General features: G+C 45.2%; 1 protein-coding gene across 1 annotated transcript; it reads right to left on the minus strand.

The window, feature by feature from the left end:
• Positions 1-460: 460 nt before the first annotated feature.
• Positions 461-6,624, minus strand: LOC103288524 (steroid 17-alpha-hydroxylase/17,20 lyase). Its single transcript, XM_008144253.3, has 8 exons — positions 6,328-6,624; positions 4,679-4,817; positions 4,241-4,470; positions 3,498-3,584; positions 2,892-3,107; positions 2,167-2,336; positions 1,483-1,586; positions 461-1,028 (listed from the first exon to the last, which is right to left on the minus strand). The coding sequence occupies exons 1-8, from the start codon at positions 6,622-6,624 to the stop codon at positions 745-747; spliced, it is 1,527 nt and encodes a 508-aa protein (XP_008142475.2). The 3' UTR covers positions 461-744.
• Positions 6,625-14,985: the final 8,361 nt, after the last annotated feature.

Here is a 14,985-nt window from a genome sequence, read left to right on the forward strand (position 1 = left end):
GTAAAATATTAACCAGACCTTTCCACTTACATGTTTAAACCCTGCAGTGACTTCCTGGCACACTTAGGATAAAAACCTAGATTCCTTCCTGCTAATTTCAAAGGCTCCATGGGACCTGGCCCCTGTCTCCAGTCTGGCCTCATCAGGGACACTCTCCCTTTCATTTGCTCTGCTCTGCCCCAGCCACACTGACCTCCCACCTGGAGAACTCCTCCCTTGCTGCTCCCTCAGGAGGGGGCACTGTCCCCCAGGTCTTCTGCACCTTCCCCTACCACTTGCTTACAGTAGCCACGCCCCACCTCTGCCATTCTCTTTTCAAATCACCATGACCTGGTATCAGTGAATTCAGAGGACTTATGAGTCTCTGAAATGCTTATCTATTTGTTAGTTCTCATTAGAAATGTAAGCTTCAGGAGACCAGGGAGCTTGAGTGTCCAGGGACAGTGAGTGGCACTTAGGAGGTGCTTAATAAAATATTTATTGAAAGAATGAGTGAACAAATTAAATGAATAAGCTACTCAGGGCCCTTTTTCTTTTTCTTTTTTTTCAAAGGAGGGTAACAGTGATAGTAAGGAATATAATAAGTTCAGGGACCTTCTTAAAAAAACCTATGCACATCACTGTCAGGGCTGCAGGGTGGGAAAGAAGGCAGAGTGGGCCAGGAGGAGGGAGGAAGGGCTGGGAGGGTGGAGTAACACCTCTCATTCTGTGCTGTCCCCACAGGGTGGAGCGCTAGGCACACTTCTAGGTGCTACCCTCACCCTGGGCTTCCTTCCAGGCCTTGCGAATCTTAATCTTTACTTTGTAAGAGTCGATCAGAAAGACCACATTGGGGATGCCCTCCAGGGAGGGCAGCTGCCCATCATCCGGGGCCTCCAGGTCGAACCTCTGCAGCATCCAGGACATGAAGAGGAAGAGCGCCTGGCGGGCCATGTTCTCCCCTATGCAGGAGCGGGGTCCTGCTCCGAAGGGCAAGTAGCTTGAGGATGGCGAGATGAGCTGGCTCCCTGTGGGGTCCAGGAAGCGCTCTGTGGGCATGGGGAATGAATGCATCAGGCAGGGGCCAGGGCTGGAGTAAGTAGAGGAGAGTGCCTCTGCCCTGACTGAGGACCCCCAACCTGAGGAGAGATGCAGCCCTGCGCTCAGGTAGCCCCTGATCACACAGAGGAGATGAAATAGGAAGGATAGAAAGGAGGGGTACCGACCCATGCCACTATCCAAGGGGAGAAGGGGCCCACTTTATGGGGGCATATGCCTAGAGGGCTTCGTAGAGGAGATTTACAGGTTGTGGAAGGGGAAAGGAGGAAACCCAGCTGTGAAGAGGGTGGGTAAGTCTAGGTGGGATGGGGTGTCAGTAGTTCCATGTAATTGGAGGCAGGAGTTTGCTAGTTGCCAGCTTAGCAGAGGGGAAGTGCTGGAGTGGCCGAGCACAGAGACCAGGTTGGCTGCACGGCCTGGTGGCAGGACAGAACACGGACTCACCGGGCATGAACTGGTCGGGCCGGTGCCATTCCTTCTCATTGTGATGCAGTGCCCACAAATTGATGACAACATTTGTGCCCTTGTCAATGGCAAACTCGCCGATGCTGCCCGAGAGAGAAAGGAAAGGGGGGTCTGGAATATTGTCCTCCCCCACCTGCTTAGCCACCTGCTCAGCCCTGAGTCTCCACAGTCCCCCCGCCTGGGGAAAAGAGCCTTCTACGCCCTCACGCCCACGCCCTCTTCTTTTTCTCAGCTTCTGCCAGATTCAGTACGAATCCAGCTCTTCTCCAGCTCCCTCTTCCTGACATGCACTTATGTGTAACACTTGTATGTGGATATCTGCATCTGTCAGGGCCCGTGCGTATGCATTTCGTGCTGGTGCACTGTGTCTGTGAAGTGGCTACTGGACTGAGTAGGAGCGTATAGCACCAGTCTTCCATCGCAGACCCCATGCCCCCAGGACAGCAGGCAGCTTCTGAGGGAGGGCAGGTAGATCTGTGGGTCAGTCCTTGTGCGTTAGTGAGTGGTGGATACATTGATCAATAGGGTCATGGTGAGAGGACTGATAGTCAGTGGTTGACTATAGGTGGATCAGCAAGGTGGGGGGCTGAGGGAGTGGAGGAGGGCTGGCAAGAGGTGTTGAGTGCATCTTAGGGCTGGATGTTATTGGGCGGGAAGGCATACCTGGAGTCAACAATAGCCTTGTGAGGGATGAGCGTAGGGGCCACGGGGCGAATGCGAAGCACCTCCCGGATGGTGGCCTCCAGCAGCACGAGGTGGTTCCGGTCACTCACAGTTGGTGTGCGGCCGAAACCTACGTTCTGTTCAATCTCCTCCTGGATCTTCTTTTGCAGCTGGGGGCCAGAGAAGGGCGGATGTAACCAGAGTGCTTTTAAGTCCAGGAGAAGCAGGGACTTAGAAGAATCCTGTTGTCACATCTAGAAGAGCTGGCCCTTGCCCAGCCAGTGTGGCTCAGTGGTTGAACATCAACCTATGGATCAGGAGGTCACGGGTTTGATTCCTGGTCAGGGCACGTGCCCAGGTTGTGGGCTCTACTCTCAGTAGGGGGCGTGCAGGAGGCAACCAATCAATGATTCTCATTGTTGGTGCTTCTCTCTCTCCCTCTCCCTTCCTCTCTCTAAAATCAATAAAAACATTAAAAAAAAAAAGTAGAAGAGCTGGCCCAGACCCTTCCCTGTGGTGGCTCTGCAGCCTAGGCTTTCCTTCCCGAAGATGAGGCAGCTCCATCCTAGGGTCAGAGCCAACCACTGCGTGGTAAGGATAGAGGGAGCAGTCTAGTCATCTGCATAAAAGGCTTGGGTGTTCTCTCGCTCTTGCTCTCTCTCTCGCCAGAGTTGCATCTGACTGGGATCAAGAGTGGTTGGGAACAGCAGTCAGGAGAAGCCCACCTCAGGATTGTGCAGCAGGAAGGCCACAGTCCACTTCACCACAGAGGTGGTGGTCTCCAAACCGGCCCCGAAGATGTCCCCTATCGTGGCAAGAATGTGTCGATCTGAAAGCAGCTTTGAATCCTGGTCTGAGCCAGTGTTGTTATTGCTTGAGTTCATCTGGGCTTGGATCAGTATGTCCATCAAGTTAGTGACAGAGTTGCTGCTGAAGTTCTTCTGTTTGGGTAAAGTTGGGAAATGTGAGAAGGAAGGAGCCCCATCTGCAGCACCCTACCATTACACTAGCCTAGACTGGAGATGCAAAAGCTGCTTCCACTTGGAAGCGAGGGACCAGGGGAGTCTAATCAGGACCTATGAGCTTGTGGAGGTGAGGCAGCTCTAGGTCCCCTTTAAATTTGAGGTGGTGGGTGGGTCCCTTCTAGGATCCTCTTCAATTCCTTGTTTCCTCACCCCTGTTCATTAGTTAAGTCAGTGTTTATGGAGCACCTACTATGTGCCAGGTTCTCTCCTAGCTTCTGGCGATGCTACGGTGTTGAAAATGGACCCCAACCCTGGTCTCACGATACTTTCGACCTAACTGGCAATCTCTTCTGCTCCATTACCTACCTTATGTTTTTCATAGATTTCAGTCAGCAACTCATTTCGGATTTTAGTACAATTCTTCATTGTTTCCAGGGCTTTGTTGGGGAAAATCTGGAAAGCAGAAAGACATTTCAAATTCACTCCTTTTGCATTCTGCTTCTACAGCTCCCAGAATCCGTCCTGGGGGTAGATCCTCGCCTTCTGTCTCGGACGAGTTCCCTTTCCAACCCCAACCTTCCACCAAAATGGAAGGCAAGGTGGGGACACAGAATGGGAAAGGCAGAGGTCTGGGTATCCTCAATCTCTCCAACCCCACCCCTTGTTTGGAATTGGTCTTCGCTTCCCCCTCCCCCATTCAATCAAACACCAAGCACTGATGTTTACTTAGTAGATAGGCTCTGTGGTGTGCTCAGCCTTTAGCATTAAGATACGCTTGAGTCTGAAGCCCTGGGCAAGTTTCTTAATTTCTCAAAGCCTGTATTCTCATCTGTATGGGGATAATAAAACCTACCTCCAAGGACAATGCCATGATTAATGCATGTAGACTGCTCAATACTGGCATAAGACAACAAATAAATATGATCCATTATTTTGAGTATAACATGCATGTAGAGAAGCAGCAAAGTTTTAAGAGTCAGAGAAGACAGAGGTCAGTGGCCAAGGTGGTCAAGAAAAAGGCAAGTCTGGCGCTGGGCAGTAGGAGGAAGAATTGGGGATGCTGTCAGGGTCTACTGGGATCTGAAGGTGGGGCGTGTTCTCATCCTTACCTTCAACTTAGGGAATATGTCTACTATACTGTTCTTTCCCAGAGACTCCATGATGCCATCATTGTATATTTGTATGGTCTTCATTATAGGATGTTCATTCTTGTAGGAGGTGTTGAAGCAGATCAAGCAGATTATTTTGGTCACCGCCAAGAAGAGAGGCAAGCCCAAATCTATGGACTGTCCGTTCTGGGTGGCCAGGAAATCACAAAACGAACTGATTTCCTGACATACTGAGGGGAGAGAGGAACAGGAGGCTGGGGAATTAAGCAGCACCCTCACCCATCTCTACCAGTTCCACCTTAGTCAGTATTGACTGTTTGGTTGGCCACTAGATGGCAGCAGTAGCCAAGAAAATGCTAGATTGAACCATCCCTATTCTTTCTTCCTTCCCCAGCCCTCTTCTCCCTCCAGAGCCCTAGGGGCTGGCAGAGCACTTACAGATCTTCTCTAGCTTCAGGTTGCCATCCTTGAACAGGGCAAAGGTAGCCAGCACCAGCTTCCGATGCAGCTGCCAACCGGCACCATAGTCAGCAAAGGCAACACCCTTTTGCTTGTCTGACAGGATATCTAGAGTCGTCTTTGGAAAACAGGAAAGGCTGTAGGAATTAGACACCACCCATCCACCCTTGCCCTGGGTCTCCTGCACCCATTCCCATGCCCTAAGGGATAAGGCAGTCACCCGCCATGCTATGGGGCATCCCTGCTTCTCTCCATGACAGTGAGGCCTTGGTAGGTCAGGTCCTAAGCCCCTCTAACTCCCAATTCCATCAGAGAGAGAGAGAGAGAGAGAGAGAGAGAGAGAGAGAGAGAGAGAGAGAGAGGAAAAAGAACACTCCGTTAGAATGCAGGGGTTCTTGGGTTCTGTATAATGTCAGAGGACCTCTGGACCTCTCTTTTCTCATCCGTTTCTGACTGGGGAAGGCAGCTGTGGATGGGATAAGGTCTCTGAATTGGGCCTGTCTTGGGGACAGGAAGTGGGGATGGGGGGGCTTGTAGAGACTGAGGACTACCCAGACCTCTGCCTTGCCCTGAGCCCCCTGGGAAGTGCTAATGGCACCGAAGCTCATCTCCTTCTTGTTCACCCTTCCATTACAAGGCTATGTCCCCCCCACAGGGCCACATCTGAGAGTGCAGATGTCTTGTCCACCCAGTCTAAACTTGGGTCAAACTATCTCTTCCCAGAGGCACCCCAAAAAGCACAAGGGTCCAAAGTCTCTACTCTGCCCTCCCCTGACCTGCAAACCCCAACTAACTAGCCTCCTCCTTCCTCTTTGCGCTGAAGAGAAGAGCTCACTAGAGTTGGGAGGCAGGTCGTTGGCTAGCAAACCTGGCTGACTGGTTCAAGGGAAAACCAGTCAACCCTTGGCCTGATCAAAGATGCATGGCTGGGGGGCTCTGCCTGGGGTGTTCAGGGGAGTACTCAGCAGCAGGGGGGCTGGGATGGGCGTTGGCAGTGTTTCTGGATGGTTAGCTCCCCGTTCCCCCAGGAGCACCACCGAAAGCTCTGTAGGATGGAGCATCAGTATCTTAAAAATGCTACTGTGGGTCAGCCCGTCCCCTCTCCTCTCCCCCTCCCGTGAACTGGAGCAGCTGGGGACAGCTCCAGAGAAACAGCAACCCCAGCCCTCCCAGAACAGGCGACCCCTTGCACCTTCCCATAGAGGACAGTATCCACTCTCCCCTTTTTTCACATGAAGAGTAACATCCATAAAACTATTCTGCACTGGGCTAAGATATTTACATGCACAATCTCAGTTAATTAGGGAAGTGTTAGGCTCCGAGAGATCATTATCCAGTTCCGTGATGAGACGACAGGAGTGAGGGCTCCCTGACCCCCTCAGGCCATTGCTCCCACCCCACTTCACCTTCTGGGCAGCTCAGAAAATGAGGCCTTCCTTTAATTCTTCCTGCCTAGTTTAGAGGCTGGGTAGAACCTTGAGGGGTTGCTCCCCCATCCAGAGCCCTGATAGTCTGCTTTGGGGAAGAATTACAAGTTTGTTTGGAGCTGAAAGGGTCATTCTAGGCATGGTCTTGGCCCAAGAACTGAACAAGGGTGGGAGAGATGAGGGACAATGGGTCCTGCTTACCACTTTGGGCCGCCCGGAGAATTCCTTGCCCTTCTTGATAAGCACCTCCTTGGCCAGCTGGTGGTGGCCGATCATCACTGTAGTCTTGCTACCCATACGAAAGGAATAGATGGGGCCGTATTTTTCCTGCAGCTTGAAGAAGTTCACGTGCGGATGGCCATTTCTGGGAAGGAATGGCAGGCTGCCCACCAAGGGCAGGGATGGGAGGCTTTTGGGGTATTTGGCACCGGGGCTCTTTACCTTGGGCCAAAGAAAATAGGCTAGGGTGAGCAGCAAGAGAGCCAAGAGCTCCCACATGGTGGCCAGACGCCGGCAGGCAGGATGGACAGCTCTGGAGTGGAAGAGCTGCAGCCACTCCAGGGTGCAAGGAGGCCTTTTTAAGCGCTGCCGTGATCTTCACCTTGACTTTGTGTTATCTCTTGCCTTGTGGAAGTTTATCCTGGAGTGCAGCCAGACCCGAACCCTCTCCCAGAATGGGGAAAGGAAGGGGGAGTGGAGGCCTCCTCAAGGGCTGGCTTAATTCCAGGGCAAACCTCTAAGGGAGGAGCAAAGTTAGGGGTGGATAGCTGGCCCCCCTCCCTATTCCCAGTGTGTGCCAGAAGCAAATGGTATCTGGGTCAGGAATCAGGTTCGGGGCATTCCATGCTGTAAAACCCAAATCACCAGACAAATGACTGCCAGGAGCTGTTAAGGACATTTATCTAGTCTTACAATGTAACAGTTGAGGAAAGTAAGGCCTTAAAAGGTCAGACTGTACAAGTCACCCAAGACAGCAAGGCAAGAACTCAGATGTCCTGATTCGTATTTTGCTGTCCTTTCCAGAGGCAGTGAAGCCCTAAGGTTGAGAGCGTGGACCCTAGAGTCAGATAAATTTGGGTTCAAGTCCTAGCTTGACCACTTTCTAGCTATATGATGTTGTTGTTTTTTTAAATTTGGTTTTATTATATTCAAATATATATAACAAAATTTACCATTTTAACCATTGAAGGGTATAATTAAGAGTGTTAAATATACTCACAAGTTGTGTAGCCATCACCCCTATCTATTTTCAAAACATTTTTATCATCCCAAACAGAAACTGTACCCACTAAGCAGCAACTCCCCACTTCCTCCTCCCCCCTGCTCCTGGTAACCTCTAATCTACTTTGTCTCTATGGATATGTCTATTTCACATAAGTAAAATTATACTTTTCTCTGTGTGTGGCTTATTTCATCTAGCATAATGTTTTTGAGGTTCATCCATGTTGTAGCAGGCATCAAAACTTCATTGCTGTTTATGACTGAACAATATTCCATGGTATCCATTCCAAATTGGGCAAAGCCTTGTAAGCCAGACTATTTGGTTGCCCATTACTCCAAATGGTCAAACATTTAGGATCACTTATTCCATTGTATGGAATATTATCCATTCATTAGTTGATGAACACTTAGGTTGTTTCCACCTTTTGGCTATTGAAAATAATGCTGCTATGAACATGGGTGTACAAGTATGTATTTAAATACCTGTTTTCAGTTCTTTTAGGTATATACCTAGAACTGGAATTGCTAGATCACATGGTAATTTTATGTTAACTTAGCCTTTTTAAGTTTTTTCCACCCTAGCCGGCTTGGCTCAGTGGCTAGAGCATTGGCCTGCGGACCGAAGGTTTCAATTCCGGTCAAGGACATGTACCTCAGTTGCAGACTCCTCCCCAGCCTTGGCCCTGGTCAGGGTGAATGCAGGAGGCAAAACCAATCGATGTGTTTCTCTCACATTGATATTTCTCTCTGTCTTTCCCTCTCTCTTCCACTCTCTCTAAAAATCAATGGAAAAATATCCTCAAGTGAGGATTTAAAAAAAAAGTTTCCATTTCCTCCTCTGGTAGTGGGAACAATAATGAAATCTACTTCTCAGGGTTGTGATTCATTGAGATCATGCATGTAAAAGTGCTGCCTGGGATGAAGTAAGTGCTCATTCAATATTTACTGTTATTATTATTATTATTATTATTATTTTATTTTTAAATATATCTTTATTGATTTCAGAGAGGAAGGGAGAGGGAAAGAGAGAGAGAAACACCAGTGATGAGAGAATCATTGATAGGCTGCCTCCCGCTCGTCCCCCACTGGGGATCAAGCCCGCAACCCAGTCATGTGCCCTTGACCAGAATCGAACCTGGGACCCCCCAGTCCGCAGGCTGACGCCCTATCCACCGAGCCAAATCAGCCAGGGCTACTGTTATTATTATTACACTAAAATGGGCCTCCTGGTTTTTCTGAGCTCTTATTAAATCTCCCTGATTCAGTGGCTCATCAGTATTTACCAATGATTTGATATTATCATATGAAGTCCTAGCCCCAAGGGAGTGAACATTCCTGGTGTCAGTCATCATAGAAGAGGTGGAACCTCAGACAGGCAACCAGGACTCAGGGAGTGAGGTTCACAAAGGATGTTCTGCCCCTCTCTGAGGATGACCTGCCGGTGTCTGTACTTTGAGGAATACAGACTAGTGTCATGGCTGCTGACACTGGGCTAGGCCTTGCAAGCCAGGCTGTCTGGTTGCCCACTGCTCCAAATGGTCAAATATGGCTCAGACATTTAGGACCACTTATGATTGGAGGTATGGGTTGGGGTAGTCAGAGAAATCTTAATGAAAGGGGTTTGAGGTAGGCCTTGAAGTAGGTTTGAGGTAGGCCTTGAAGCAGCATTAGGACTATTAGGCAGAGGCCTGGAGAGTGGGGGAGGAAGGCACTGCCAGAAGAGACCACAGCAGTCAAATATGTGGAGGCTGGAAAGGGCAGGATGTGCGTGGAATGGTGATGGTCCTGACTGCAGACATGAAGGAGGCGTGCTGTGGGGGATCCCTTAAGAATAAAATCTGACAGGTAGATTGAATCAGGCCCTGGAGCCCTGAAATGGAAGGCTAGGGAAGATGAGGAGCTATTTTTTTATATTCTCTCTCTCTTTTTTTTTTTTCAATTACAGTTGGCATACATCATTATATTAGTTTCAGGAGTACACCCCAGTGATTAGGCATTACATAGCTTACTAAGTGATCACCCCAATAAATCTCACACCTGTTTGACACCATGCATAGTTACATAGTCATTAGAATATTATTGACTGTGTTTCCTGTGCTGTACTTTGCATCCCCATGACTGTTCTGTAACAACCAATTTGTACTTCTTAATCCCTTCACCTTTTTCACCCATCCCCCACACCCCTCTCCCATCTGGCAACCATCAAAATAGTCTCTGTATTTATGAGTCTGTTTTTGCTCTGCTCGTTAGTTTGTTTTTTTAGATTCAGTTGTTCATAGATATGTATTTATTACCACTTTATTGTTCATTTTTTAAATCTTTTCTTCCCTTCTTCTTCTTCTTAAAGAAGACCTTTTAACATTTTAAAAAATATATATTTTTATTGATTTCAGAGAGGAAGGGAGAGGGAAAGAGAGATAGAAACATCGGTAATGAGAGAGAATCATTGATTGGCTGCCTCCTGCACACCCCACACTGGGGATCAAGCCTGCAACCCACATATGTACCCTGACCAGGAATCAAATCATGACTTACTCATTCATAGGTCAAAGGTCAACCACCGAGCCATGCTGCTCAGCTAAATTTTTTTAAATATATTTTTTATTGATTTCAGAGAGGAAGAGAGAGGGAGAAATAGAAATATCAATGAGTGAGAATTATTAACCAGCTGCCTCCTCCTGCACGCCCCCTAATGGGGATCGAGCCCACAACCCAGACATGTGCCCTTGACCGGAATTGAATTCAGGGACCCTTCAGTCTGCAGGCCAATGGTTTATCCACTGAGCCAAACTGGCTAGGGCCGGGCTACTTTTTTTATAGAAAGGAAAAGAGAGAGAGAGAGAGAGAGAGAGAGAGAGAGAGAGAGAGAGAGAGAGAGAGAGAGAAACATTGATGTGAAAGCAAGACATCAATGGACTGCCTCCTGCACAACTCCTACCAGGGATGGAGCCCACAACCCAGCCATGTGCCTTGACCAGGAATTGAATCGGCAATCTTTCAGTGCATAGGACAATGCCCAACCAACTGAGTCACACTGACTAGGGCTATTTCATGTACTCTTTATAACAATTCTATGATAGGTGCTATTATTATCACCATCTTCATTTTTCAGATAAGGAAACAGGCAGAAGGACTTGCCCAAAGCCACAGAACTAGTCAGTGATGAAGCAAGGATTTAAGCAGTCTAGAGCTCTTAGCTCTTAATAGCAATGCTATTCTGCTTCTCATAATATAAACTGAAAATTTCTTTATACATACCTTTGAATAAATTATTCCAATTCTAAGAATTTAACCTGTAGATGACTCATAGTTCGATATACAAATCATTTCAGCAATATTTATAATTTCCAGTAATAAATGCTGCATCAATAGGAGATTGGAATACAATCAGAAAAAGGAGGAAACACTTTATGTACTTTTTATGGCAAGATTTCCAAAATACATTAGGTTAAAAAAAAAAAAGCAAAAGCAAGAATGGTGTGTAGTAAATGCCTCCTTTCTTCCCCCCAGAGAAGATATGTACTTTTTTGCTTGTCTGTGCATAAAATATCTCTGGAAGGATACACAAGAAGCTTTATGAATTTGGTTGTCTATGGAAAAAATAGTTGGGAAGAAAAACTGTATAGATGTTGATGTAAACAAAAGCAATTTTGTATCTGGAGTGCTCTGAGCTTTGGCTAACACTGTCTTTAGCAAAGCATACCAAAGCTTTCCAAATGATGACTATCTGTGCTCCTTAAAATGTAGCCTTATATGTTATTGTTAGAAATAGCTGAAATGGTATAACAACTGAGATAAATATCAAACTGAAGTGTTGATTATAAACAATCATTTTTCACAAGACCATCAGAAGGTACAGCCCCTGGCCTGTACCGCGGTCCCTTGTCTTACCAATCATTAATATCTAAGTTACACTAAACAAAAGTATGTAACAGGGATCTGTTAATGGAGAAAATTTGCACAAAACTGCTGAGTCATCTCTGCTCCAACCTGCATTCTTGTAAGTAAATTACCCTATAGTAAATGTTTTATATTCTATGGAGTTGCTTACTTCATTTGTTGGTCTTAAGATACTTTCTCATGGTGACCATTACACCTTTGCCCACCATTGGACAAGACTTTCCAGTGTATACCCTTTTTACACCTTTATAAAATTTTGAAGCACGTGAACACATTACCATTTCAAAGTTGAGTTAAAATTTTTAGAAAGAAAAAAGAAACAGAGGAACAGAGAGAAACTGTTTTAACTATATTAAATATTTTTTGAAAAATTGAGCCCTCCACCTATACCGTTAACTTTGCTCTCTCATACCTCCCACAGATTTTGTTTCCTCTTGCATCTTCAACGTGTCCTCTCTATTCGCTTCTTCTCCTCAGCTGACATATACACTCAAGACTTTTATCCCACATGAAATTTTAAAATCCTGACTTTAAATTCCCCTCTAATTTCCCTTTAATTTCTCTCCTATTTTCAATCAGACTCCTTGGTGAAATAATGTAATGGACACTTGTGTCTCTATCTTATTTCCCATTCATTGTAACTCATTGCAGTTTGGCCTCTGACCCCACCACACTATTGGTACTTCTATTAATTACATCAGCAATGACCTTCATATTGCTAAATCCATTGGATGGATGTTTCAGACCTTCTCTTATAAAAGCTCTTCATTAGCATTATTGAGGACTTCCATCTTCTTTAAACCCTCTAATATGAAATATCATGTAGCTCTGGATTCTTTGTAATTCTTTTGTTTTTCTTCTCGTTCCCTCTGTCATCTTGTGTATGTCAAGTCTGTCCTTGGCCCTTCTCCATCTACATTCTTCTTGGCTGATCTCACCCCTCTCAAGGTTTTAACTATCACCAATATTCAACCTTTAACAAATAGGTACTGCTCGTTACCCTTACAGAGTTTAGAAATGGTTGGCCCTTAAACTAGAGACATTAATCATTGCTCCTACACTCATCTGACTGTAAAGCTCTCTTTGCTTTCCTGCAACCTCTAGTCTCCTTGACCTCCCCAGTATCCCAGCCTTGTCTCTTCCTTCACCCAGGTTTGTCTCCTCCACTAGGCTTTGCTTGAATTTTCCTTCCCTGTGAAACTTTATTCAGGCAGTAAGCTGGAGAAGTTACTGGACTCATCTCATTTGTTCCCCATGCCTCAGAGATCACTAGTCTCTATTGTATGATGCCTAGTGTATTAAAAAAAAAAATGGTTACGTCACATATTTTATCTTATTTATATAGTTGTTTCAGGTATGAGGAAATCCAATTGTTTTTTACTCCATCTTAGCCAAAAGCAGGAGTCTTACCAGAACATGAAGATATTTTACACTTATCCAAGTAAGTTTCATACTTGTTTTCTCTGAGCTTTCAGCCAAAATTGGGCAGCACTGCAGTTGCCTGACTCAGATGATTAGTATTAATTAGCTACAAATCAACTAGATAACTGACATTTATAGACTATTTCAATTTACAACAACAGAATACGCATTCCTCTCTAGCTCACATGAAACATTCACCAAGATAGACTATATTCTGGGCCATACAACACACTTCAACAAAAATCATACAAAATATGCTCTCAGACCACATAATAACAGAAACCAATAAGAGAAAGATAGCTGGGAAAATCGCAAGATATTGGAAATTAAAGACACACTTCTAAATAACACATGAGTCAAAGAATAAATCCTAAGCGAAATTTAAGAAATATGTTGAACTAAATAAAAATGAAAATACAATTTATTAAAATTTGTGGGATACAGTGAAAGCAGTAAATAGAGGGAAATTTATAGCATTGAATACATAAAACATCTAAAATCAATACTCTAAATTTCCACCATAGGAAACTAGAGGAAGAAAAGCAATATAAACCTAAATTAAGCAGAAAGAATAAAAATCAATAAAAGTTAAAACAGGAAAGCAATAGAGAAAATTAACAAAACTGAAAGCTGGTTCTTTAAAAGATCAATAAGCCCTGGCCAGTGTGGCTCAGTTGGTTGAGTGTGTCCATGCACTGAGAGGTAGCCCTTTCAATTCCTGGTCAGGACTTGATCCCTAGTAGGGGGCATACAGGAGGCAGCCAACAGATGTTCTGCTCTCCATTTCTCTCTCTCTCTCTCTCTCAAAAAAAAAAGTAAATAAAAACATTAAAAAAATAAATAAAAGAATGTAGTCATTGCACATAAATTATACCTTAATAAAGTTGATTAAGAACAAGAGTTAAATGAAAGAATCAACAGAAACATAAATCTAGGCATTTGGAAGAAAGTAATGTTGATACTTGGTAAAGGTAATTTAAAAAAAATCTATTTCAGAGAGGGGAGAGGGAGAGAGAAACATCAATGATGAGAGAGGATCATTACATAATTAGCTGCTTCTGCATGCCCCCTACTGGTGATTGAGCAGCAACCCCAGCACATAAATCCGATGGTGTCCTCCTGCTTCATAGGTTCATGCTCAACCACTGAGTCACACCAGTGGGGCTGAGTAAAGGTGATTTTAAACAAAATTTGTAATATGCCATTCTCATTCTCTTGTGCCTTAGCTAAAAAAGAAACAGAAATACATGAAACATTTCAGGTACTATTTTCCAAGGTGATAATCAGTTTGCTTTTAATAGAACAAAGAGGTCATTTATCATTAAAAAATGACTAGTGGAGGCCAGCCAGCATGGCTCAGTGGTTGAGTATCGACCTATGAACCAAGAGGTCACAGTTTGATTCCCCATCAGGGCACATGTCTGGGTTGTTGGCTCCATCCCCAGTGGGGGGGGTGTGCAGAGGAGGCCAATCAGTGATTCTCTCATCATTGATGTTTCTCTTTCCCTCTCCTTTCCTCTCTGAAATCAATAAAAAAATATATATTTTAAAAAAGTGACTAGTGGAGTCCTAGTCGGTTTTGGACCCTAGTTAGAACTTGGGTCCAAGGACTGAAGGGTCAAGGGTTCATTCCAGATGGGTTGCAGGCTCCATCCTCAGCCCCACATGGGGCACCTGTGGGAGACAAGCAAAGGACATTGATGTTTCTCTCTGTCTCTCCCTCTCCCTTCCACTCTCCCGAAAATATCCTCGGGTGAGGATTAAAAAAAAAAAAAAAGACTAGTGGTGCTGATAACTTTTTACATTTATTGGCCATTTACTTTTTTAAAAATTGCCTGTTTGTGAACTTTGCCAATTTTTCTATTGAGCTGTTCCTGTTTACAGGCCTCATCAGCCTGGGAGCTCCTTGGAGACAAGGACTGTATGTATCTCAGTTCTTTCTCTATCCTCAGCCCAGCACAGTGTTTGTATTTCGTTCACATAAATTATACCTTAATAAATTAAGATCTTCTGAATGATCTTAATTTATTCTCGTAACCCTTTGGAGATTTTAACATTTTTATTTTACTGATGAGGAACACACGACGCAGAGGTTGAGTAATTTGCAGTCACACAAATGGCACAATTGGGATTGTAATCAGGTCTTCTGATTTTAAACCACGAATTTACTGAAACTGTCCTCCATTTCCTCCAGAGATGTTTGCCCGGGACCTGTCTTCTTTCGGGTTCCAACTGAGTACTTTAAATGAATGTCAAGTTAGCCAAGATTAACCTCTGCTAGGCACAATGCGTCCCTTCCCGGCCTCCTCCTTTGCT

This window comes from Eptesicus fuscus, chromosome 17 (genome assembly GCF_027574615.1).
Source record: "Eptesicus fuscus isolate TK198812 chromosome 17, DD_ASM_mEF_20220401, whole genome shotgun sequence".
NCBI classification, from domain to species: Eukaryota; Metazoa; Chordata; class Mammalia; order Chiroptera; family Vespertilionidae; genus Eptesicus; species Eptesicus fuscus.